Raw genomic sequence first — 25,980 nt, forward strand, 5'->3', positions numbered from 1 at the left:
GGGTTTTTAGCACTGGAAGCTAACTTGTCTTTTTCAGTGCAATTTTTGTTCATGCTTTTGCAGGGGGAAAAAAGTTTCCCCAAATAGTGTCCTTAAAAAGAACACACTAATACTAAAAGGCATAAAGTCTGGTATGTGGGGTTTTGGGGGGGGGGGCGGATTGCCATTTAAAATCATCAATAACTTTAATTCTCCAGACCGTTCTTTTTCGTTGTTGTTTTGTGTTTGTTTTTTGAAAAATGTTAAAGGGCATTTCAATACAGTTTCCCATTTGACCCGGAGTCAAAAGGAGTTTTGCCATGGAGAAAAAGCACTTTCAATCTTGCAGATTAGTGGCTGTGAAAGATGAGTCTCTTGAAGGTCAGAGGCATGATTCCAGCCCTTCAGCTTCCACAAATCACCATCAGCAAATCCTAAATCCAATCATCTCTCTTTCCAAAGAGCTTTCTCTGTAGTGACTTACTTGTAAATTAAGATAGTTGGTTTTAGTTACTGTCTTTTGGCTCTGGGCTAATAATATCTCTACCAGAATATTGACAACCAGGGCAGTACAAGCTACACAGGGGACCTAGCTTCTTTCTTAACCTAGCAATAAAAAGTAGATCAATTACATTTTACCTTTTAGTATACCTGGATTCAGAAGAAAAGGATTTGTGAGTTTACCATTCCTCTTTTATTACCTCTTCCACGTTTATTGGCTGGCATTCTACTCTAAGCTGTCTTCTGTCAGCCGTACCTTTACCATTACATCAAGGCTGAGAACACTGACCTTCTGGTCTGTCACCCTACTTTAGAATTTCTGTGCTTTGTCTGCACGATGATGGTAAAAGCCACAACCCATGAGCCGTATTTATTTTGTTACTGTCTGTGGAGAACAGCGTTCACTGCCCTGCTGGCCATCAAGTGCTCGGGCTGCATTCTCTTCTTTCCAGGTGTAACGTCATGACTTCAGATGCTTAATTGTGCAGTTAGCTTCAACTGCACCCCTTCCTGCCCCCAGATACTCAGGTAGGTCTGAGGCCCACCATTTCAGGGGGAGTGAGTACAAATTCTCAGTGGGTTAGAGGCTCAGATATCAAGGAAAAAACAGCTAACTGCTCTAAACTTCCGACCGACCCTCAATTTCCCCGCATTAAGCAGAGCAAACCTGGGAGTCAAAAGACCAGTAGGGGCCGGCAGGGCAGCGGACCTCGGTGTCCCGGCACTCCTCGCGCCTCCCGTCCGCAACCGCCCACTGCTCGGAGGCCGGACTCCTGCCCCTCACACCCACGCAGCCCGTCCATCGGCTGGACATCCATCAAAGGGGCCGCGGTGGCCGCCACCTCTACACCCCAGCAACCCGAACGCACGCCCAGAAGTGACTCAAAGCAGAGGAGGGGCGGGGCCTTCGGCCGCACCCCTTCTCCTTTTCCCGCCTCCTTTGTTTCCTTCGGAGTCTCCATTGGCTGCTTGCCCTTGAGCCCGGGTGAACCGCGGGCCTGTGGTGAGAAGCGATTGGACGACGTCGCCGCCGCTCGGCCGGCGGCCCGCTCACGATTGGCCGAGGCGCCGCCGGGGGTTTGAATCGCAGCCCCGGTCTGGGAGGGTTCTGCCGAAGTGCCACGTTGGGCCCGGCTGCGGCGTGAGGAACCGGCTTGGAACGCCGGCTGAGGCGGTCGCGCCGGGGCGCTGGCCGTTGGTGTCGTTGGGCGGCGCGGGGCGAGTCGGGAAGCTGGTCCGCGGGGTGTGCTGCGGGCCGCCCCGCGGCGGCAGCGGCGGCGGGTGGCTGTGGTCGGGCGGCGCTGCGGAACTTGGGCGGCGGCGGCGGGTCCCGCCAGAGGGCGGCTCTGGCTGAGTGCGGAGGGGCCGGCGGAGAGCCCGGGGCAGCGGCTGAGGCGGGCCGCCGGCGGCGGGGGCCGCTGCCCCCGGAAGAGCCGGCCGAGATGCTGGCGGAAAACCTGGTGGAGGAGTTTGAGATGAAAGAGGATGAGCCGTGGTACGACCACCAGGACCTCCAGCAAGGTGAGGGCGCGATCGCCAGGCGGGGCCTGGTCTGGGCGGCTGACGGCTCGAGGCTACTCCTCCCGGCCGCGAAACTGTTAAAAAGTTGCTTTTGCTTGGGGCCCACCGATGCCAGGGGCGGGGTCTGGCGCTCACCTGGCGTTGGGACTGTCGCGCCTGCCCGTCCCACCCGGGAGGACTCCGCTTTGCGGGGCCCAGGCTTCTGCGCGGTAATTAGCATCAGCATCATCAGTATCATCACCACCACTACTGCGTGTGCAGTGCTAACCGGGCGCCAGGCACCGTTTGAAGCACTCTCTCCGGATTAATTGATTTAATCTCCACGGCGTTCCTCGGAGCAGAGAGGGGTGGCCCCTTACCGGGCTCGTGCCCTGCTTCCTCTCCGCCTCTGGGGGGAACCACAGCCGGGGCTCCCAGCGAGTGTGAGCTGCTGCAGGTGTTAAGTCCCCGGCTGGCAGTGCTGTGTGGCAGGAACCGTGCCGAGCCCTTTGCACACATTTGATAGACACAATAACTCCGTGAGAGAGTAATTCGCGTTATCCCCATTTTTCAGATGGGGAAAGCGGAGGTTAAAGCGACCAAATGACTTCCCTCAAGTTAGGTGTGGGAGCAAGTATTTTTTTTAACTAATTTTTATTGGAGTATAGTTGATCTACAATGTTGTGTTAGTTTCTGCTGTACAGCAAAGTATTTTTGAACCCACCCACTCAGAATGAGGAGTCATCATAGTCACTGCCCAAACCCTGTCTCTTCTTCACCACCTGGTTTACAGCTTTTTTAGTTGGTGTTCGACTGTTGGGGGCGGAAAAAAAACTGCTACTGCAGAGTAGTTTACCGGATGCCAGGTGAGATGACTTGAGAGCACTTCTACCTCTGCCACTTACTTCATTTTGCACCCTAACTTTTTAGTTAAAAACAGGCATTCCTGTCTTGGCCTGTCTTGGATTTCTTGTCTCCAGAGAAAACCTTAGAGCGGCCCTCAGTTTGGAGCCAGTGCCACCCAGCTTTTGGCCTATTAATAGCAGGAACTTGCAGTTGGGAAACAGCGTTTGTGTGCCAGACACTGATGCGCCCTTCACACAGGTGCTCGTTTAATCCAACGAAGTTTCAGAGGTAGAAGTAGATACTGTTATTGGGGGAGCTAGGATTCCACTCCAAACTCCAGAGTAAACTTTCTCAACCACTATACTGAATCCTGAATAATCCTCAGGAATTTTATTCAGGCATCTTGTTTCAGCTGTTCTGTGTAAATCAACTTTTTCAGCTCTAACTTGCACAAAAAATTAACATCTCATTTAGTTGAATAGTAAATGGCCATGGTGTTTGTTCCTGCTAACCATTGAATTTGGGGGGAAGAAAGAATGTAGGCTTGAATGACTCATACTTAGAAAAGAAACATAAGGAATTCTTTTTGGGGAAGGTGATTTCTTAAATCAATATGTCGTGGCCTGTCGCTTAAACCAAAGTAGTTTACCATTACGCTTTATATAGTCTAAGCTATTCAGTGGCTGCAGTGCAGTATCTGCCATCATGTTCACAGCGTCCACAAGTCAAATTTGTCTTACATTTTAACCTGTTTTCAGAATTCCCTCTAAGGATTGATGGCCTAGTTTGAAACTTTCTGCAGGATTTATGTGGCAGCCATTGTGCACTTGCAACATTTCCCTATAATAAATTAAGCAGTTTGTCCTATAATCAAAGCTAAATAGTTTTCTTTACTGTATTTAGAAAGTGTAGATCTGTATGGGCTCTTTTTTTTTTTTCTTTAATCTAGCACAATACTTAGCACATAATAGGAGCTCGATTTTAACATTTGTTGAGCTGAACTGAGGCACTCACACAGGATTATTGTTTTCATGGCTCTCTTCCATCAGGTGCCTTAGTCCACGCTGCACTTTCCCCCTGCGGGAGGTTGTTAGGAACAACTGGTTGTAATATTTCAATCTGCTGAGGAGCAAATGCAACATATTGGGGTTAGATGTGGAACTCTTTAACCTCTGATCGAAATGAAGTCATCAGGTGTTCCAGTTTAATGAAACCTTAAAGAGCACAGGTCCAAACCTCCTTAATGGCAATTTGCATTTGGAATTTGTTCTGTGCTTTTCAAAAGACTTTTACATCTGTTATCGCGATGGACTTTGACATAACCCTGTGTGTCATAACTTAGTTTAAGTGTGTAGTGTAGGAATAGATGTGAAATTCCAACAATCATAACTGTGAATATGGCCTGTAAAAGAAAGAAGGCTACAGTGTGAATAGAAGGGTATCTTTGTCCCAGTTTCATTAAATTATATGTTAAAGAACTCCTAAACTTCTAAAGGATTTTTTTTAATTTGTTCATTTCTCAAAAATTTTCTTTATTCTGTGCCAGCTGTTCATCCAGGCACTGGGGCCACAGTGCCTGTCCACAAGATAGGATAGGCAGGATCCTACTCATTGACAGTCTAGGAACCTGTTGACTGGAGGAGACGCCACCTCCTGGTGTGTGCCTACTACATGTAGTGCCTGGCACAGGGCGAGCCCTCACTAGATAATTTTGCTGCTGAATAAAGTTTGGGAGCAGGTCTGTCCTCTTAGATTGATAAGCAGATCTAGTGGGTTTTTATCAAGTGCAGACATATGTCTGTTCATTTTTTAACATCCTCACTATTAATTTTACTGAGAGAGCCTTGTTTGTAGAGAGCTGCTAAAACAACTAAGATCCTGTTCTCAAAGTCATAGAACTACAGATTTTTTTCCTTTAGCAACAGAAGCATTATTTAAGTAGATTGAATCTCTATACCAAAGTTTGCTTGGGGCATTCTTTTTAAAAATGAAAATTGCTGAAAGTTTCTAACCTCGGAAGGCTCTGGCCTACCATTCATACCTTGTTAGAAACACGTAAAGCTGTATGCAGGCAGAAGGAGAAAACCCTTTGCTTTTATAAAACACTTTGATGAAGAGACTGTCTTTTGTCAAAGAGCTGAGTTGGCACAGTGAGGACACTGACAGTGGTCTCTGAGGGTGAGATCCTTTCTGGGACAGCAGGAGCCTCCTGTGCAGGTAATGATGGTGCTACCTCTGAAATGTGCCCCTGAGAACAAGGTGAAAAGACTTAAGAGACTGGGTTTTCTTTTAGACCAGCTGCTATTTTAATTGTCATTTGGTGAGCTGTGCAAGCTTAGAATAAGGATTCGGGTTTCTACTATATGGTTCAGCAAATGAAATCTTAGTTTAAAGGAATCCTAAGATTTCTACTTCTTTTTTTTTTTTTGCTAATTATTATTATTTTTTTAATCACTCTGATTGAGACATGATTTACATACTATGAAATTCACCAGTTTTTTTTTTTTTTTTTTTTTGTGGTACGCGGGCCTCTCACTTGCTGCGGCCTCTCCCGTTGTGGAGCACAGGCTCCGGACGCACAGGCTCAGCGGCCATGGCTCACGGGCCCAGCCGCTCCGCGGCATGTGGGATCCTCCCGGACCGGGGCACAAACCCGTGTCCCCTGCATCGGCAGGCGGACTCTCAACCACTGCGCCACCAGGGAAGCCCTCTACTTCTTTTTAAGAGGAGTACATTTTCCATGTGAGCAACTAATTTGCTGAATCACTGGTCATTAAAACTGACACCATCATTTTTCTTGATGTTTATATTCAGGTTTTTTGCTTTCCCAATTGTAGTAACGTTGGCAACAGGGGTTGCACAGAAGCATCACCAAATGACGCATTTGTTTTGGTAATAGGAAAAGCTTTCAGCCTTAATGTTATTGAATTACTGCTAGAGACTACAGCTAACATGGGAATATGTCCTCGTGTTTTTTAAAAAACTGAAGTAAAATAAGAAAAATGTAATAGCAGTGGGATTTAAAGATTTCAGAATTCTGGAAGGAAGATCTTTTTTAAAAAATCACTTTGCCTAGAGCATAGGGCTGAGTAGAGTATCTGTTTAAAGCTAACAGTTTACACTGTTAAAATAGACTATTATCACTTGCAAAGACTGATTAGTGGAAGAATATTGAACATGAAGGTATTGAAAAGTTGCGGTTCTCAAGCCTGCAGTAAATCTGTGGTATTTTTAGTGGCTGCCTACGCCAGTTCAGTAGGATTTAGAAAAGGCAACCTCTTAATGAAAATCCTTATTGTAAGGTGAGATGAACAGGTGCATAAGGCTTCAAAACTATCTTGTTTCCTTTTCTTTTATATGTTAATTAAAAATAAAAGACATTTATTCTCCCATTCCCCCCACTAATTTTTTAGAAAACCTTCTTGGGCTTACTGCCAGCTTTTGGCTCCTTTTGGTTATGGAAGCCAGATGCTACACAACAGGAAATAAACTTTTTTTTTTCCTTAAGACCAAAAAAGACTCTTGTCTGTAAACTAACAGATGAAGTAATATCCTGTTATACGGTGTGGCTTCACAGACACTTCCTTGTAGTTGAGACTTGTTTCGCCAGAATTCTGTCCTAAACATCCTATGAAATATTTAGGAGACTGAGACTTCAGGTTACTGAGCCAGGCTGGGGCTTTGTTTAACTAGAAATAAGGATTGCGATAAGGACAAGTCTCAAATTCTTCTGTTTGCTGTTTACTAGAAGAGTGCTATACTTGGCATCTCTTTCTGCAGCAGCAGGAAAAGGAAAGCTGTTCCTGGCTGGTATTAAGTAGCATAGGTAGTTTCCTAACTGAGGAAAATAGCTGAAGTGGTCTCAAGTTAGTCTTTATTCTGGAAGCAGTTTTGGCTCAGGTTTTGATTGCTAGATAAGAATATCTTTGGTGAGTCTCGGGTCCTTCCCAGTGAGGAATTACTCACCGCTTTACAGCAGGCCAGGAGAGACTTAAGTAATGTCTAGGTAATGTTTATATGCTTTGTCCTTAGTAATTCATCGTGGTGGTTCCTGTGTGGGGCTGTGTATACACATTGCCTACCCTCTGAGTACAAAATAATTATTTTTGGAACGTCTCAGCTGTACTTAGTTCCTTTTTCACTTAATGAAAACAAGGTATTAACTTGCCTGGGGTTGTAGATGCTTTCACTGGCAGCGCAGGCAGTAAAAGCCAAAGAGCTTAACTCTAGTTTCTCATTGCCATCCAGGAAAACAAGTGAAAAGATTAAGTACCTCAGCTAGGAAGATTTGTACTCCCTACCTTAAACAAAGAAGTATATGGACGTCTCTGTCAATAGACTTAAAATTGTGTGGATTTGGATAATAGAGAATTGGGATGATGGTGAAAGTTAGAATTGAAAGTGGTTTACCTTTTGCTTGTGACTCACCATGTGGATTTGGTCAGGTTGATTAGCATCGGCTAACTACCTTGAAAAGATGTAAAAAATTAATGTCTCTTAAATGCTTTGAATGGTTTGTAAAGGGTTTTATGTCTTGTGAGTACAAGATGTTATTTCATAGACTTGATATCTGAAGCCTTAAGTTCATTAGTAGACATTGTTAATATTTAAATCACAAGAGAATGTATTTTAACACCTATCTAACAAAAGTATAAGGTTTTATTTTAAATGGGTGTAAAATGTTTTAAAATAGTGGTGTTTGGTGGGTTTTGCGGCTTTGTTTTTTCCTAAGGAGGGAAAACTAACCAAGCACAATGCTAATTATGCACTCAGATGGACAGTACCAGGTAACAAAGGTGGTTGCTTTTCTTTTACCACTTATTCTAGGTTAAGTTTTTTTGTTGTTGTTTTTTTTGCGGTACGCGGGCCTCTCACTGGTGGTCTCTCCTGTTGTGGAGCACGGGCTCCGGACATGCAGGCTCGCGGCCACGGCTCACGGGCCCAGCTGCTCCGCGGCATGTGGGATCTTCCCGGACTGGGGCATGAACCCGTGTCCCGTGCATCGGCAGGCGGACTCTCAACCACTGTGCCACTAGGGAAGCCCTAGGTTAAGTTTTAATATTGGTGTAAAGAATAATGTTAAACCTTATTTGTCACCCTCTAAAAATTGTTTTAAAATCATATGTGGCGAGGTTCTCTGTTTTCATAATGAGTAATAATAAGTATATTTTTGACACTAAGTGAAATGACTTTCCATCATACTTAGAATAAAATATAAACTTTCTTTCCCATGGCCAATAAAATTTTGTGTGATCTGATCCCTGCCTACTCCTCCAGCTTGCATACCACTCTCCTGCAGTGTGCTTCCGTCACACTGGCTTTATGTTGGGCTGTTCAGTGGGCCAGGTTCTTTCCCGTCTTAGGGCCTCTGCCTGGCGTTTACAAGGTGATATCCTCCTCCTTCAAACTTTAGCTAAAACATCTCCTAAGAAAGACTTTCCTTGTGACCTCCCTTTCTGAAGTAGATCCTTTGTACATTATCACCACACCCAGAGAGGTTTTTTCCTTTTTCTCTCTTGCATACCACATGCAGTTGATTAACAAATCATTTTAGCTCTACATTCAAAACATATCCAGAATCCTACACCTCTATTCATCTCCATCTCTGCCACTATAGTCTAAGCCACCACCTTCTCTCACCCAGATGATTGCAATATCCCTGTCACACTCCCTCCACCTTCGTCCCTTTCCATCTATTTACACAACAGCAAGAGAGAGTGATGGTATGAAAAGCCTTCACTGGGTTCCATGGAGCCCCTCTTTGTCTCCTACTGCCACACACACACACACACACACACACACACACACACACCACACACACACACACACCCCCCACACACCACACACACACATACCCCCCACACACATACACACACCCCTCAGGCCTCATTGGCCTCCTTATTAGCCCCAGTCATGCTTGCCAGGTTTGCCTCTGCCTGGAATTCCGGTCCCCTAAGTAGATCTACGTGGGTCACGTATTCAGTTCCTTCACATCTTGAGTCTTATGTCACCCTTGTCGCCTGTTCTTTCTATATATATATATAAAAATTTATTTTTGGCTGTGTTGGGTCTTCACTGCTGCACGCAGGCTTTCTCTAGTTGCGGTGAGCGGGCGCTACTCTTAATTGCGGTGCACAGGCTTCTTATTGCAGTGGCTTCTCTTGTTGTAGAGCACGGGCTCTAGGCACACGGGCCCAGTAGTTGTGGCACACGGGCTTAGTTGCTCCGTGGCATGTGGGATCTTCCCAGACCAGAGATCGAACCCGTGTCCCCTGCATTGGCAGGCGGATTCTTAACCACTGTGCCACCAGGGAAGCCCTTGTCACCTGTTCTTAAATTTCAACCTCCCACATCCATACTCTTCCTGCCCCCTTTCTTCTTCTTTTTTTTTTTTTCTTTAGCACTTTTTGCTATCGAGTATATATTTTTTTCATGCTGTTTCTCCCAATAGAGTATAAGCTCCATGAAGGCAGGGAATTTTTTAGCTGAGTTTATTCCTATATCCCCAGAACAGTGTCTGCTATTATTGAATTATGCATACATGTATGGATGAACAGTGTTTATCACAGTTTGCAAGTTTATTTACTTACTTGCTGTCTGCCTTTCCCCATTAATCTGGGAGTGTCAGGAAAGCAGGAAATTCATCCATTTATTCACCATTCTAGCCAAATCTTAGCATGGTGCCTAGCAACAAAATCATTCATTTGTGAATCAATGAATACTAATAATAACTTTGCCTGTGTATTGCAGCTTAGTTTGTAAAGTACTTATGTATTATTTCATTTGATTTTCAGAATCATATTGACAGGACAGTCATCTCTCTACACAAAACACTAAATGTAGGAACTATATTGAAAGTTAACCTGGTAAATGGCAATCAGAACTGGACCCCAGACCTTCCTACTCAGTTCAGTGCATTTCCCACTATATCAAAGGACCTCTCAAAGAAATTTACTATGCAGATAAGTGTTTCAGTCACCTATGTTAGAACTATTGTCCTTTTTTTGTATCACTAAATTTTTATTTCTGGGATTTATAACAAATCCTGTCTTACGTGCCTATATGCCTAAGAAGAGAGAGCTTTGAAAAATAAGGTTTAGAAAAGGAATATGCTTCTTTGGTAAATGAAAGTATGAGCCATGACTGAGTTACCACACAAACTGTACTGCTGCTTTGCTTATCTGGTTTGCTCATCTTGGAGAAGGACATGAAGAGAAACAGATAAAAATGAGAGAGACCTGTGGCAATGTTCTTATCACTGATGTATCAATAGTTTTCCTTTTTGTGACTTAATTTTTAGTCCACTTAGGAGGCCAGGATCTGTAACAACACACTTTGCTTTGACAGTTGCATTCACAGCAGCCAGATTCCTGGGAACTTTAGAGACTATTGAAAGGTTTGCCTGTACTTTGGCTTAACAGTCCATCCAGAAAAGTAGACAATCAGGATATGATTAAGTCCAGTCCATTAGCAAATAATTATGATCTCAGATGTCACAATCCTGAATGATCATTCCTAAAGAAATGAATATCACTGTTCTTCACGTCTTACAAGTAAGGGTACATCAAGAGTACATTACCTAGTAAAAGACCCTAATACAACCGAATTTTAAGTAGAATCCAGGTTTCCTTCTGTGCGATTCCACCTTCCATTGGGATCTGACTTAAACTTTATATGTGGGGTTAGGTCTTGTTTCATTCTTAAAATAAAGGACTGGGTTATGTAAAATGTTAAGGTGAGATCATTTGCACTATTCTAAGATTTACTTGTTGTGCTAGATCTCCAACTTGCTGCTGAGCTTGGGAAGACATTACTGGATCGGAACACAGAGCTGGAGGATTCTCTTCAGCAGATGTACACAACCAATCAGGAGCAGTTCCAGGAAATTGAGGTAATTTACTCAGCGGGAGAGTTACCTTTGAGGTGTGGCCTGTCGCTGCTCTAGCGCCAATTGTATTCTACTGAAATAACACTTGGAATTAAAAGCAGTGTTTAATTTCTAATATACACTTTTTTTAGAATAAAGAACCATTGAGAAGTGTGTGGAGGTTGACTTTTACTTTCTTTAAGCTTTCCCAACATGTAAGTCTGCTGTGATGAGAGAAATTTCTCTCTTCACCCTTGGTGAAGTGTACTAGAAGTAAATGGTGCAGTATTTACAAGTATGTGAAGCAAAGTAAAGCTGTGAATATTATACTTAGTTTTTCACTTTTTTCTTTTTAAAATGAATGATGCAATATTTGAGATATGCGAAGAGGTACAAGAGAATAATAAAATGAACACCCGTGTACCCACCAAGCAGATTAAGAAAGAAAACCATCCACATTGTTGAGACTCCCTCTATAACCCCTCCTTGGCTGCATCCCCTCCCCCTAACAAACACCATCCTAAATTTGATGAAAAATTTAAAAATTGTAGTACCGCATTTCGTAATATGAAAGATGCTAGATTACCAGATTAAAATGGAGGTGCCGTCTTGTAAATAGTCCCATTAAAGTAGCCCAGTTATGTGTAGGTCAGGTGACTGTAAAGATGCTAGTTATGGATATTAACCAAACAGTTGTCCTATTAGAACACTTCATGCCCCAAACTACCATCCCACCCCCAAAAAGCATTGCACTTAAATTACAGCTCCTTCTCCTCAAATTGGTGCAGTAGAACCAGGACTCTTATGTCTATGTGCAGAAAAATATAAAAGACCTTAGAACACAGAAGCCATTCATCATGATCTGAACTTACTGAGCTCTGATTATATATTGAACCAGGTGCTAGAAATGCAAAGACATGGAATAACATTGTCCTTGACTTCAATCAAAATTACACAGATTTCAGTTTTTGAATACAAATAAGCCTATCATCAAAACTAAGACAAATTTATTATTTCAGTATCCTTAATTTTACATAGTAACCATAATTAAGATGCATACAGTAGATTCCCCTCCCCCCTTCATCAGGATTTATGAATTTAAATGATAAATGATCTGACTGAAATATACCTTTGTGATGTGACTGAAATATACCTTTATAATTCTAGGAAGGTGTATCTTATAATGATATTGAAGTCACCAGCTATCATTTTTGGTATATTCTATATCAGAAGAGCATAGAACATGCCATACCCAAAATGGAATAGAATTGGGCAGAAACCTAAAAATGCAGGAAAACCAGGCATTTTAAAACTATTAAACTAGCCAAATGTCATACATGATCAAGGAACTCATTCCTGTTTTGCTTCATAGACGTCGTTTTTCAACTCATTGGAAAATTTCATAGAGTGGTCCTAGGGCATATACATGAAGATCACCGCATACCGTGAGGTACATTTATTTGTATTTGGGTAGAAACATAGTCTTAATACATTGTATTGATGTTTTCCTTGAAAGCACCTATAAATCACTATAACTCAATACTATAATGCTTATTTTAGCACATTTTTCCAAATATAGATGAAAAAAGTCCAAATATTTGTATAATTAGAGAATGATGCCTATTTGTTACTATAGGAGATGACAAACACAGTTACTTTATGATCTAAGTTACCTGTCTTTCTACCTTTATTTTCTTTTCTGTGGTATTGAAGATGATTAAACAGTTGAAACAGATCATTGATATTCTGAAAAAAATCCAAAGATCTTTGAAGAGTCTCCAAATCTACAAATAATACTCCACTATCTAAAGTCTTCTGTAAGATTTTTTTTTCCTTAAAAAATGTTTGTAATCAAGCTTTTACATGGATGTGGTCCCTTGGCCCCTGCAGTCACCTCTCCCCAACCCCCAATTCTTATAAGATGTTGAAAAGCATAATAAAAATGAAGTATCCAGGTCAGACCTTAATGATTAAATAAATATACAATTAAATGTATGTATAAAGCTAATTAAATAAATTTAGCCTGGATTACTTCCAGAAACATTTCCATGGATCTCTTGTTTCTGTAACAGAGCACGTGGTCCACTGGTTCATAGATCCAAGCATTGTAGCCTTCAACATTTCACTCTTTATCCAAAGCTGTTTTTTGACTAAGAACAACACTGTCTTAGATTTCTTCTCTGCCATTACGGCTGGCTTTCTTCTTTCTTTCTTTTTGTAAATCACTTCCTGAAAGTCAATAGGAATGGGATGAAACAGGGAGATGAAATGGCAGTTCTGGCTAAGCCCGCTTATCAGCCAGAGGCCTCCCACAGACCAGCCTTACTGCCTGTTTGGTTCACACCTGGGCCCAGGCAGACTTGCAGATCACAACAGACTTCCAAGGTCTCCCTCCAGTAGTCTACAACAAGGAAAGCCTGACGCTCTTGTAAAAGTAACCAGGCAGTTGAAGAACCTAATTCTGTACTAAAAGATGACCCTTGCAATAGGTATAGTGCCTCTTATCATTATATCCTTTCAGAGCCCCCTAAACTTTATAAGGACTCTTTCCTTAACTCAAACCTTATGTTTTTTTTTCTCTTTTTTTTTTGAAATATACATACAGAAAAAGGCACAAATGCTAAGTATATAGTTCAGAGAATTTTCATAAACATACCCATGCAGCCAATACCCAGATAAGAAATGAGAACATTATCAGCTCTTCCAGTCACCACGCCCCCTAAACAGCACTCTAACACCCTAGATTAGTTTAGCCTGTCTTTGAACTTTACACAAATGGAATCACTTGTACAAGTTTTAAACTGACTTCTTAGAATGTTTATTGGGAGTTTTCCTGATTCGAAAAGTAATACATGATCATTTTTTAAATTTAGCAAAATATAGTTGAAAACCAAAAAGTAAGCTCTTATCCTACCAACCCAGAGAAATTTTAAATCAGCCAGAAAATGGTCTTGGAACAATCTACTCTGAGTAGATGAAGAATGTGCAGAACCGGTGAAAACGCTAGGATAAAATCCCCAAAACTATACAAAATTAATGCACAGAAATCTCTTGTGTTCCTATACACTAATGATGAGAAATCTGAAAGAGAAATTAAGGAAACACTCTCATTTACCACTGCAACAAGAAGAATAAAATACCTAGGAATAAACCTACCTAAGGAGATAAAAGACCTGTATGCAGAAAACTATAAGAAACTGATGAAAGAAATTAAAGATGATACAAACAGATGGAGAGATATACCATGTCCTTGGATTGGAAGAATCAACATTGTGAAAATGACTCTACTACCCAAAGCAATCTACAGATTCAATGCGATCCCTATCAAATTAACAATGGCATTTTTCACAGAACTAGAACAAAAAATTTCACAATTTGTATGGAAACACAAAAGACCCTGAATAGCCAAAGCAATCTTGAGGAAGAAAAATGGAGCTGGAGGAAGCAGGCTCCCTGACTTCAGACTATACTACAAAGCTGCAGTAATCAAGGCAGTATGGTATTGGAATAAAACCAGAAATATAGATCAATGGAACAGTATAGAAAGCCCAGAGATAAACCCATGCACATATGGTCACCTTATCTTTGATAAAGGAGGCAAGAACATACAATGGAGAAAAGACAGCCTCTTCAATAAGTGGTGCTGGGAAAACTGGACAGCTACATGTAAAAGAATGAAATTAGAACACTCCCTAACACCATACACGAAAATAAACTCAAAATGGATTAAAGACCTAAATGTAAGGCCAGACATTATAAAACTCTTAGAGGAAAACATAGGCAGAACACTCTGTGACAAGTCACAGCAAGATCCTTTTTGACCCACCTCCTAGAGAAATGGAAATAAAAATAAACAAATGGGAACTAATGAAACTTAAAAGTTTTTGCACAGCAAAGGAAACCATAAACAAGAGGAAAAGACAACCCTCAGAATGGGAGAAAATATTTGCCAACGAAGCAACTGATAAAGGATTAATCTCCAAAATATACAAGCAGCTCATGCAGCTCAATATCAAAAAAACAATCCAGGGGCTTCCCTGGTGGCGCAGTGGTTGAGAGTCTGCCTGCCGATGCAGGGGACACGGGTTTGTGCCCCGGTCCGGGAAGATCCCACATGCCGCGGAGCGGCTGGGCCCGTGAGCCATGGCCGCTGAGCCTACGTGTCCGGAGCCTGTGCTCCGCAATGGGAGAAGACACAACAGGGAGAGGCCTGCGTACCGCAAAAAGAAAAAAATCCAACCCAAAAATGGGCAGAAGACCTAAATAGACATTTCTCCAAAGAAGATATACAGATTTCCAACAGACACACGAAAGGATGCTCAGCATCACTAATCATTAGAGAAATGCAAATCAAAAGTACAATGAGGTATCACCTCACACTGCTCAGAACGGGCATCATCAAAAAACTCTACAAACAATAAATGCTGGAGAGGGTGTGGAGAAAAGGAAACCCTCTTGAACTGTTGGTGAGAATGTAAATTGATATGGCGAACAGGATAGAGGTTCCTTAAAAAACTAAGAATAGAACTACCATACGACCCAGCAATGCCACTACTGGGCACATACCCTGAGAAAACCATAATTCAAAAAGAGTCATGTACCGCCATGTTCATTGCAGCTCTATTTACAATAGCCAGGACATGGAAGCAACCTCAGTGTCCATCAACAGATGGATGGATACAGAAAATGTGGCACATATATACAATGGAATATTACTCAGCCATAAAAAGAAACGAAATTGAGTTATTTGTAGTGAGGTGGATGGATCTAGAGTTGGTCACACAGAGTGAAGTAAGTCAGAAAGAGAAAAACAAATACCATATGCTAACAAATATATTTGGAAACAAAAAAAAGATGGTTCTGAAGAACCTAGGGGCAGAACAGGAATAAAGGCGTAGATGTAGAGAATGGACTTGAGGACACGGGGAGGGGGGAGGGTAAGCTGGGACGAAGTGAGAGAGTGGTATATACACTACCAAATGTAAAATAGATAGCAGGTGGGAAGCAGCCGCATAGCACAGGGAGATCAGCTCGGTGCCTTGTGACCACCTAGAGGGGTGCGATAGGGAGGGTGGGAGGGAGGGGATATGGGGATATATATATATGTATAGCTGATTCACTTTGTTATACAGCAGAAGCTAACCACTGTAAAGCAATTATATTCCAATAAAGATGTTAAAAAAAAATCCCCCAAACTGTGACTCATTATGGAAATAGACAACTAGGAAACTGTGAAAGGATATTTTCTCAGTGGAACTACAAGTATGCTTTCAAAGACTGTTAACAGGTTTCATACAGTCCTCATAAAAATTAGTATTTTGTTAGGCATTGTTTTTAATGTAAAAAAAAGATTAAACGTTGAAAGTAATGATTGGCTTCAGAGATACCTATAACCTGTGTGGCTTTTACTTAGCGTCTAATTTTTCAAGATTCTAGAGCAAGTTTTTCTCTCCTGAATGAGGGGGTGGAGAGAAGCTTTGCAGAGTAATGAGATCTGACACATCAGACACAAGCGGATTCTCGTAAAGTTTTCTACAATTGTGTGAGCAGCCCACAGCCTTGTGTTTCTGTTGCTTCTCTGCTTGGAAACCTGCATTATCCCCACAGGAGTCAAAGAAGTCTGGCCTTAGAGGTGTCCCTTCTTTCAAAAGCTCATGTCATCCTCGGAAATTTTCAAGCATTTTGTGCTTCCCCTATGACATTTATCGATATTCTATTATATATTACACTTATTTCTTGATTTGTTTTATTCTGTTTCTCTCCCCCCGCCACCTCCCCATTTTCCGTTGCAACATTGAAGGCTGTTGCTGTGTTTATTCATAGTCTTTGGAACATAGTAGGTAATCACTGAATACCTGTTCAAATCAGTATCTTAACAGAAGACAGGTAAGCAGTTTACCAAGCACTTCCTAAACTGTGGGTTTCCACCTCTGGAGATTTTGAAAGGATGTGGAAGGAGCTCTGGCCTCAGTGTTAGGATGTTCAGACTTAAGCCCTTAATTCTATAGCAAATAGCTGGACTTTAGGCCTGTGAATTACCTCTCAGATCCTGTTTGCTCTGCTGTGTAATGGTGATAAGAATGCTTGCATGACATTGGTACAGAGTTGTTCTGAGGTGATGAGATTATGTGTGTGTACATATTTTGGACAGTATAAACTGTTGCACAGTTTATCCGTGTGTTTTAAGAATTTTAGTAATGAAAGAATCTTAATTCTGAAAAAAATAAATCCTTTTCAATTATTGGAAAATAGATCTTAAGAACAAGCCAAGCTTTTAATAGTGAGATTATAGGTGGTTTTTATTTTCATATTCATACTTTTTACTTTTTTCCTAAATTTCCTTCAGGGGAAATATAATATTTTAATCAGGGGAAAGAAGTTTTTCAAAGGTAATGGGAAATATTTCTTCAGTATTGTGGAAGGTCATTTCGATACTAAATTCAGAGGATTTGGGCTGTAATCCTTAATATAAGAATAATCCCAACACTGCATAAAAGCTGAATTTCCATTCCATTCCTTATGAGTTTTTAGTTTGGTTGTGTCTGTCTTTTCCAGCATTCCAGGTCAGGGTTCTACAGTTGCAAACAGGTGTTAATAGAATCCTGCTGGCCTTTTTCAAAAGTTTGCCTCAGTTGTAAAGGTGGCCTATTTATAGCTTTTTTACATAACCTGAACCTTTTACTCCTAGTTGAGGTGACATTCTGTACAAATTCTAAGACAAGTGGGAGATAACCCATGGAACTTAAACTTTGACACTCTTGCCTATAAGTGGACATTTTTGCCTGTGTTTTTGCTACCCCCATGTTCCCCTCCCTCCACTGTTTAGCTTAAATATCCCCTCATCACCCACCCCTGTTTAATATGACAGATACTTTTGTACTCGATCTCTTTTTGGCACTTGAATTTTAGGATCTTGTCAGTCCAGACAGGTTCATTTGAGGCTATGATCAAAGATTCTGAATTGAGAAAACCAGAACATGAGAAGCATAGCCATACCTTTAAATGAAGGGTAGAAAATAAGCTAACCCATTTCCTTGTAGAATCAGAAAAAATTTGATTAAATACTAATTTGAAGTTTTAGAGGCCAAGCCTTAAAACAGTGTCTGACTACATGGATTCTGATTCTCTGGCCTCACATCAATACTTGCTGAGAGAGCTAAAAATTTTTCTTTTAAGTTGCTGACCAATTTAGTCAGATTTCGTTGTTAGGTAACCTATCACAGATTCTTGGAGAAGTGAAGGGCTTTTCTGATTAGTTTTGATTTAATCATAATAAGATTAAACTCCTACCACGTGAAAGCAAGCTTCCTGCCATTCTTTAGATTGTCCTTAAAGCCAAGTCCTCTAAGACCAAAATATCACAAGTTCTTCCTAAATGGTTTCATTGTGGTTTTTATCCCCTACAGGTTTTTATATATCAAATGAGGGGGACCTACTGCAGTTTTCTAGACAGCCTCTTTGTACTTATTTACACATTGACTTATTTCCTTTATGTCGGCCACGACTCTAATTTGAATATTATATCTTTAAAAAGGGACACATCTTGGGGCCCATGTAAGAGAGACTGGTAAAAAATGTCTCTTTCAGATTGCTGAGGTATACCTGTGCCATGGGAATAAACACAGAGAAATTGTCCATAAATGGAGCAAGAGGGGAAAGAATTAGTATCTATTAGGGCCTTTTCCCAAAAGGGCTATAGCCAAAGCCATTCTCAAACTCTTTGAAAGAAGGCTCTCGACATTCCAGCAGTCTGAGTTGTGGTACCAAGCATGATGAGCTGTTGTGAAGAGAGGTCTAGAAATTGCCATTAGCCAGTATTTTTCAGTCCCTATTGTGTATCAAGAATTGTGCTAAATGGACTAGATGTATAAGAGCCTTACCTTCTTCAAGGAGGGTTAGGAAGACTATGACATTAACAAGTAAGCAGTTTGGTTGTTTATTATTAAGTGTGAAGTGTTTTGAGGGAAATTAATAGAGTGCCTTGGGAGTGGTGTTGCTTTAGACGGGGTGGTCTAGAAAGGCTTCTGAAGCCTCTATGTTTGCATGGAGGCCTAAAGGATAATCTTGAGTTTTTTGGCCATCTTTGTGCTGTGGATCCCTTTGGCTATCTCGTGACTCTAAGATGAACCTCTTAAAATACATAAAATACATAAAATTACAGAGGGAATCGGTTATATTGAAATGACTATCAAAATATTGAAAAAATAAATTTGTGATATATTAATATGTGTTTATTAATTCATTAAATACCAAGATCTAATAGCAATCTAAAAACTGTCATTTCAAATAGTAATGAGGTAAGTCAAGATTTCTGCAGCCACTATTCATGTGCTATGGAAACATCTGTGATTCCTGTAAGTGATGAAGTCCTAAGTACTCCTCATACTACTGGTGGTTTGTTGCCTCCATTCATAATTGAAGAAAGTGCTAAATTTCAGTTAGAAGTTAGTGAAAATGAAGGTGTAACTTTTCTCAACCCGTGGACCTCAGGTCAAGGGCTGCTGGATTAGATGGAGCCAGCCAGGAAAGGCGAGGCCCCTGGGAGAGGGGAGATTGGGTAATAAAGGCCCTAAAGGAAGGGGGAACTTGCCTTAAAGGGAGGCAACTCCACAATTTCAAGATAAAGGTGCCCCCTGAGGGTGAAATAAGGACTACATATGAAGCTGGAAAAACCATTTAAGAGATGGGAAAATGTTAACACTGAAACATATTAAGGAATTGTTGGGGTTTTTTAAAGTGTGATTGGAATTGTGGTTAAAATGAGGTCTTATTGCTTAGAAATATATAAATATGTATACTTAAGATGTCTTGGATTTGCTTTAAATTGATTGGGGAATGAGGGGAGTGGAAAAGTAGAGATGAAACAAGATTGTGTATTGATAATTATGAAACTGGATAATGGATAGATGAGGGTTCATTAAACCATTTTTCTGCATTTATAGATGTTTGAAATTATCCATTTTAACAAGTTTTTTTTTTGCTGTACGTGGGCCTCTCACTGTTGTGGCCTCTCCCGTTGCGGAGCACAGGCTCCGGACGTGCAGGCTCAGTGGTCATGGCTCACGGGCCCAGCTGCTCCGCGGCATGTGGGATCTTCCCGGACCGGGGCACGAACCTGTGTCCCCTGCATTGGCAGGCAGACTCTCAACCACTACGCCACCAGGGAAGCCCCATTTTTAACAAGTTTTTAAAATGCAGTAGATAAGATTAGCCACCTGTAGAGAATCAGTATTTGGGTGGACTGAGAATTTAGGAAGGAGTACTCAATTATATAAGTAGTATATAATTTCAGGGAATTATGATTGTAGGAACATGTCAAAATACAACATGATAAAGAATGCTGTTGCGATACAGTTAAAATATAGCCTAATTTTTGTGAATAACTGCAACTAAATTAAATCCTAAGAAGGGAAATGGTATACATTAAGCTTAAGAATCATTTCGATCCAAGTGAATGTTTATGTCTCCTGGACCCAAGAGAAAGAGAGACATTGGGTTGGGGGAGGGGAGGCTTCCAGCATTTTCTATGTCCAAGATCAACATTTCTCTAATAAGTGTGATCCATGGACACTTGCACTAACATCACCTGGGGTTTTTACTAAAAATGCAGAATCCTGGCTCTACCCCAGTCTCATTGACTCAGAATTTTAGGGGAAAGGGGCCCAGATTCCTATACTTCAATAAATCCCCCAGTTGAATTTTAGCACATGTAAAGTTTGAAAACGCATAACTGTAGATAAGGATGAAATAGCTACTCTTATCGAGCAGTTTTACCATTTGCGAGATACCATGCTGAACCCTTCCCTCATATTAACCTCACAGCAACCTTGTGAGGTAGGTGATGAGGAAATCTCACCTTAGAAAAACTAAGTTACTTACGGGAGGTCACCCAGTTAGCAATGGCAAAGTAGGACTTCGAACCAAATTCCAACCCCACAGCCTGTGCTCTTAGCTTCTGTGCTGCTGCCTCCCATCAGACCATCTCTCTTCTCTGATCCTGTGCCCACCAAGACTTGGCGTCCCACCTGCCCTCTGTGGGGCAAATGTGTCCTACGGAGGATGTGACTGTTCCAATCACTAGGCAGGGACAGCTCCTGTGGTAACTTAATAATTAGTGTCTGGTCTGTGCATTAGACTTTTTTTAGGTTGTTGTGAATCAGTCCCAAAGAATACTTGAGATCTTATACTTGACATAAAGTAGCTTGCAGAATTTCTGCAGCTATTATATACACTCCTATGTTCTAAACCTTTTTCTACTCCAGTATTCCGAAGAGATTGAAAACATTCCCTACCAGTGACAGGAATCTACCAGAATATTGCCAGCCAGAGGGCAGGATTACAGGCACACTTCTAGGAGAAGCTGGTGGGGATTGAGGGAGTGAAGAATAAACATAGGCTTTTACAGGGGCTATGCTGCGTGCTCACTCCATCTCATTGAATACTTTCAATCCTACAAGGTAGGTACTAACGGATCCACAATTTATTTTCAGTTCTGAACCCGAAAAGCTCTGTAAAAACAAGATGTTTTTCTTAAGTAGGCAACAAGTTCATTTGACAGCAAACCCTGACCTGAACTCATGTGAGGCTGTTTATAATCTTTATTCATACTTTTGATGAGAATATCAATGCTTGATAACAGAGTGCTACCCAACCCTCGCTGGGATGTTATAAAGTGTGTGTTGCCTTCCTAAAATTTAAAGAATTTTCCAAAACACTCTTGGCCAAGAGTTTCAGATGAGAATTAAGTGTTTTCTCAACACATTGCTACCGAGCTATGTAACTAGTTTGAAAAAAGGCCTCGTATACTTTTTTCAACTCTGCCACACCACTGCCATTTAAAGAGCCCATTGAAAGTCATATAGCCCTTTCTTTGAAAGAAGTCTGTGAAAGAAGTCTGTTAGCTTTGTAAATACTTGTATAGGTATGTAAGAGAAGCCTCAAGAAAAGTATTTTTAAAGTCATGTCTGCTCTATTACCATTTGGTCATTGGTAATGCTTCAGACCTACCTTTTTCCTCTTTCTGGTTTTGCCCCAGAGAAATATTGTGACTATTTCATTTGGAATATATACTGTCTTTCATCCTCTTCAGGTGGAGTTGAGTCGGAGGGGAAACAAGGAAACGTAACATTGAGGCATTAAGGTTGTGACTATTCCCCTTTATCCTTGGCCATTTAGAAAGCAGTCTTAGCAGTACCAAAATAAATAATCTGGCGAGTTTCTCACAAATAGGGAGGATTATGGTGACAACATTCTCACAGAATTAAAAGTATCTTTGAATAATAATAAGTTAAAATATCTTTTTCTGGTTAAATCAATACTTTCTCCCTGTTCTTTGTCCAGAATGTCTCACCCAGAGGGAAAAAAATTAAATTTTTTTCAAGCAAAAATCATCTAAAATCCTCCTCTTTAGGCTTTTCTTATGTCTATAAAACATATTTTTGTTTAAACATTGATCATGTATTCCATGCTTTTTCTCTTGTGGGATTATCGTGTCTCACTTAGATTTTCCTGTCAAATATTAATTTTATGTGTGTTTTGTGCTTTGTAAGAGTAGAAGAGCCTTATGATACACGAGATGTTGGTGAGCTTTAGGGAAACTAAGCGTATAAAGGATGGCTTGTACTCAGTTCTTACTAAGGAAAGTAGTTTGAGATTTAAATTTCTTCTTTTCATAAAATAAACCTGTGGTATTGTGGTATAATGAAAATCATATATTTGACCTTTGTCCCTATGTCCTGGTGCAACGCTCCTAAGTCCTTTGGGATTTCCTGATTGCCAGAGGGACCAACCACATGATTAGAGGGTTAGAACTTTCAGCCCAATCCCCAGCCTCTGGAGAGGGGTCAGGGACTGGAGATTGAGTTCATTCGCCAGTGGCCAGTGATTGAATGAATCATGTCTGTGCAGTGAAGCTGGGTTTCCGGGTTGGTGAGCACGTGGATGTGCTGGGAGGGTGGTGCATCTGGAGAGGGCAAGAAAGCCCCGCACTGCTCTCCACCCCCATCCCTGCCCTACGCCTCTCTTCCCTTTGGCTGTTCCTTAGTTGTATTCTTTATAATAAAGCAGTAAGTGTAAGTAAATCCCTTTCCTGAGTTCTGTGAGTCGTTTTAGCGCATTACTGAACCTGAGGGGAGGTCACGGGAGCCCCCAGATTTACAGCTGGTTGTTTGAATGTACGGGCGATCCCTGGGACTTGACAGCAGCGCCTGAATTGGGGGCGGTTCTGGGGGGCTGAGCCCTTATAGCTCCAGGAGTTAGTGCCAGAACTGAATTGAATTGTGGGATGCAGTTGGTGCTGGAATGCTGCAGGTATCTTATCTGTTTAACGTGTAAACTGGTCACAATCATCTCTTCCAGTATCTGACCAAGCAGGTGGAGCTCCTGCGGCAGATGAATGAACAGCACGCAAAGGTTTATGAGCAATTAGATGTCACAGCAAGGGAACTGGAAGAAACAAATCAAAAGCTCGTTGCTGACAGCAGGGCCTCACAGCAGAAGATTCTGAGGTAAAGTTTTTAGAATCCATTGAAGAAGCCCTAGGAGAAGTCATTTAGTATCAACTAGAATAGAACATGGCTGTAGTGGGTTTGGGTCAATATGGGGCAAGGTTTAATTTAATTCTCTGTGGAGAATAGAGATTAAATAGAAGTCTTTTCCAATTATGCAAGCCCAGTTTGAGTGGCTGGCAGCTAATCTCTCCTCACTGCTTACGCCCTTAATTTAATATGACAAGCAGCAACTGGCTTCTGTCTGTTCCTCACAGTCTGACTGAAACAATTGAATGCCTACAAGCCAACATTGATCACCTCCAGAGCCAAGTGGAGGAGTTGAAGTCATCTGGCCAAGGGAGGAGCCGGGGGAAGCATGACCGGGAGAAATCAGCACCCAGCTTCTCGTCTCTGAAAGAGCTGTATGACCTCCGCCAGTAAGAGCCTGCCTTTCCATGGCATTTGCAAGCAGGAGTGCATCTCGTGTCACTGACACATTCCGGATTCCAGCAGATTAAAAGCACCCTTTTAGGAAATGCCACTTGGCTATTAGACCACCGGTGGTTTGAACAAAACCACTTAATTTAAACATACAAATGATTGAGTTCTTGAGTATTAGTAATTCGGTGAACACTTATTTTTGAAAGTCTCGTGTATTTTAGTGCTTTTAATGTGTTAAATCTTAATTTAAAATAAGGTGCAGTACTTCTGATATACTACAGATTTTGGGGTTGTATTTCACATTCCAGTGAAGAAAAAAATTGAAAATTCAGTAAAACAAAAATCCAGGCAAACAAGGTTTTTTTGCCTGCAGAAATGCCTTTACAATATAGAGTTCTAAGATTGAATCTTTATTTAGGAACTATTTCTTGAGCACCTGTTGTAAGGCAGGTGCTAATGCCAGATGTGAGGAGTGGTAAGCAAAACAGACAAAGTTCCTGCCCTCGTGGACCCAGGCTTCAGTATTTTTTAAGACTGCCCAGGTGATTCTAATCTGCAGCCAACACTGAGCACCACTGGCTGTTCTGATTTCCTTGAACAGTATCAGTCATAGAGCTGGTCTTTGGGAATGGATGTTCTGTAGTTTTTTTTTGTTTTTTTTTTTTTGCGGTACGCGGGCCTCTCACTGTTGTGGCCTCTCCCGTTGCGGAGCACAGGCTCCGGACGCGCAGGCTCAGTGGCCGTGGCCATGGCCCACGGGCCCAGCCACTCTGCGGCATGTGGGATCTTCCCGGACCGGGGCACGAACCCGTGTCCCCTGCATTGGCAGGCGGACTCTCAACCACTGCGCCACCAGGGAAGCCCTGTAGTGTTTTTTTTTTTTTTTTTTTTTACATCTTTATTGGAGTATAATTGCCCTGTAGTATTTTTAATGTTTAAAACAAAAATTAGTCACAGAACTTGTGTTTTCTCACGTGTTCATTTTAGCCACTGCTCTAGTGTGGAATAGGCAAAACATCATTCACATCACAGCTCCTCAAAAACAGGGAGTTGAAAAAAATCATCAGTCTCCCTCTTTGCATTCTCAGTTGACCTGTGTAATAGATTCTTTCAACATTTTCCCCAGGCACTTCGTGTACGATCATGTGTTTGCCGAGAAGATCACTGCCTTACAGCAGAGCCCTGATGAAGAAGAAAACGAGCATTTGAAGAAAACAGTGACAATGCTGCAGGCCCAGCTGAGCCTGGAGCGGCAGAAGCGGGCGACCGTGGAGGAGGAGTACGGGCTGGTGCTGAAGGAGAACAGCGAACTGGAGCAGCAGCTGGGGGCCGCGGAGGCCTACCGAACCCGTGTGCTGGAGCTGCAGGCCGACGTGGCGGAGATGCGGCAGATGTTGCAGTCGGAGCGCCCTTTTGTGAATGGGGTTGAGAAGCTGGTGCCAGACTCTCTGTTTGTCCCTGTCAAGGAGCCCAGCCAGAGCCTGCTGGAGGAGCTGCTCCTGACCATGCCCGAAGCGCACAGAAAGCCTCTCAAGCGCAGCAGCAGCGAGACGGTGCTGAGCAGCCTGGCGGGTGGCGACATTGTGAAGGGCCACGAGGAGACCTGCATCCGGAGGGCCAAGGCCGTGAAGCAGAGGGGCATCTCCCTCCTGCACGAGGTGGACATGCAGTACAGCACCCTCAAGGTGAAGTACGAGGAGCTGCTGAGGAAGTGCCAGCAGGAGGAGGACTCCCTGGCCCACAAGGCTGTGCAGACCTCCAGGGCCAAGGACCCGGTCGCAGTGAACGCCCAGCCCGAGCCTGGCACCCTTGGCTGGGAACCGGCCTCGGTCACCCCAGAGCCCATCAGTTGCCCCACCACCTCGACACCACCAGAATACAAAGTGCTTTTTAAGGAGATCTTTAGTTGCATCAAGAAAACCAAACAGGAAATAGACGAACAGAGAACAAAATACCGATCTCTCTCTTCTCATTCCTAAGTGAACCGCCAGCTCCACCACTAATTGGCCTGTTTCCTATCACCTCTCTCTCCCACTCACACAAGTGTGTGTAGACCCCAAACCTGATACTGCTCCTGATGTCTGCCTCATTGCTTTGCTTACTTAGCAAATGCATACAGCGAGGGAGGAAGGTGGCTACCGGTGGCAGTTGTATAATCGAGTTCCATTTAAGCTCCTCAGTAAATCCCATGACAAACTGGCCTCTGGCTGGCGTGACAATTAGGTTGCGATTCCTTGAAAAACCCCGGGACCAGTGGAGGGAAAATATGTGCTCCTGGAGAAGTAGGTCTGGAGTAACTGTAGTATATAGTGTGCATGTGTATGTGTGTGTGTGTGTGTGTGTGTGTGTGTGTGTGTG

At 42.2% G+C, this 25,980-nt stretch overlaps 1 protein-coding gene across 1 annotated transcript; it reads left to right on the plus strand.

The window, feature by feature from the left end:
- The first annotated feature begins 1,702 nt into the window (after positions 1–1,702).
- Positions 1,703–25,777, plus strand: CDR2 (cerebellar degeneration related protein 2). The gene is made up of 5 exons (XM_082856463.1): positions 1,703–2,001; positions 10,605–10,717; positions 23,051–23,199; positions 23,457–23,618; positions 24,749–25,777. The coding sequence occupies exons 1-5, from the start codon at positions 1,923–1,925 to the stop codon at positions 25,599–25,601; spliced, it is 1,356 nt and encodes a 451-aa protein (XP_082712589.1). The 5' UTR covers positions 1,703–1,922; the 3' UTR covers positions 25,602–25,777.
- The last annotated feature ends 203 nt before the right edge of the window (positions 25,778–25,980 follow it).

Source organism: Leucopleurus acutus (assembly GCF_964270905.1).
Source record: "Leucopleurus acutus genome assembly, chromosome: 16".
NCBI classification, from domain to species: domain Eukaryota; kingdom Metazoa; phylum Chordata; class Mammalia; order Artiodactyla; family Delphinidae; genus Leucopleurus; species Leucopleurus acutus.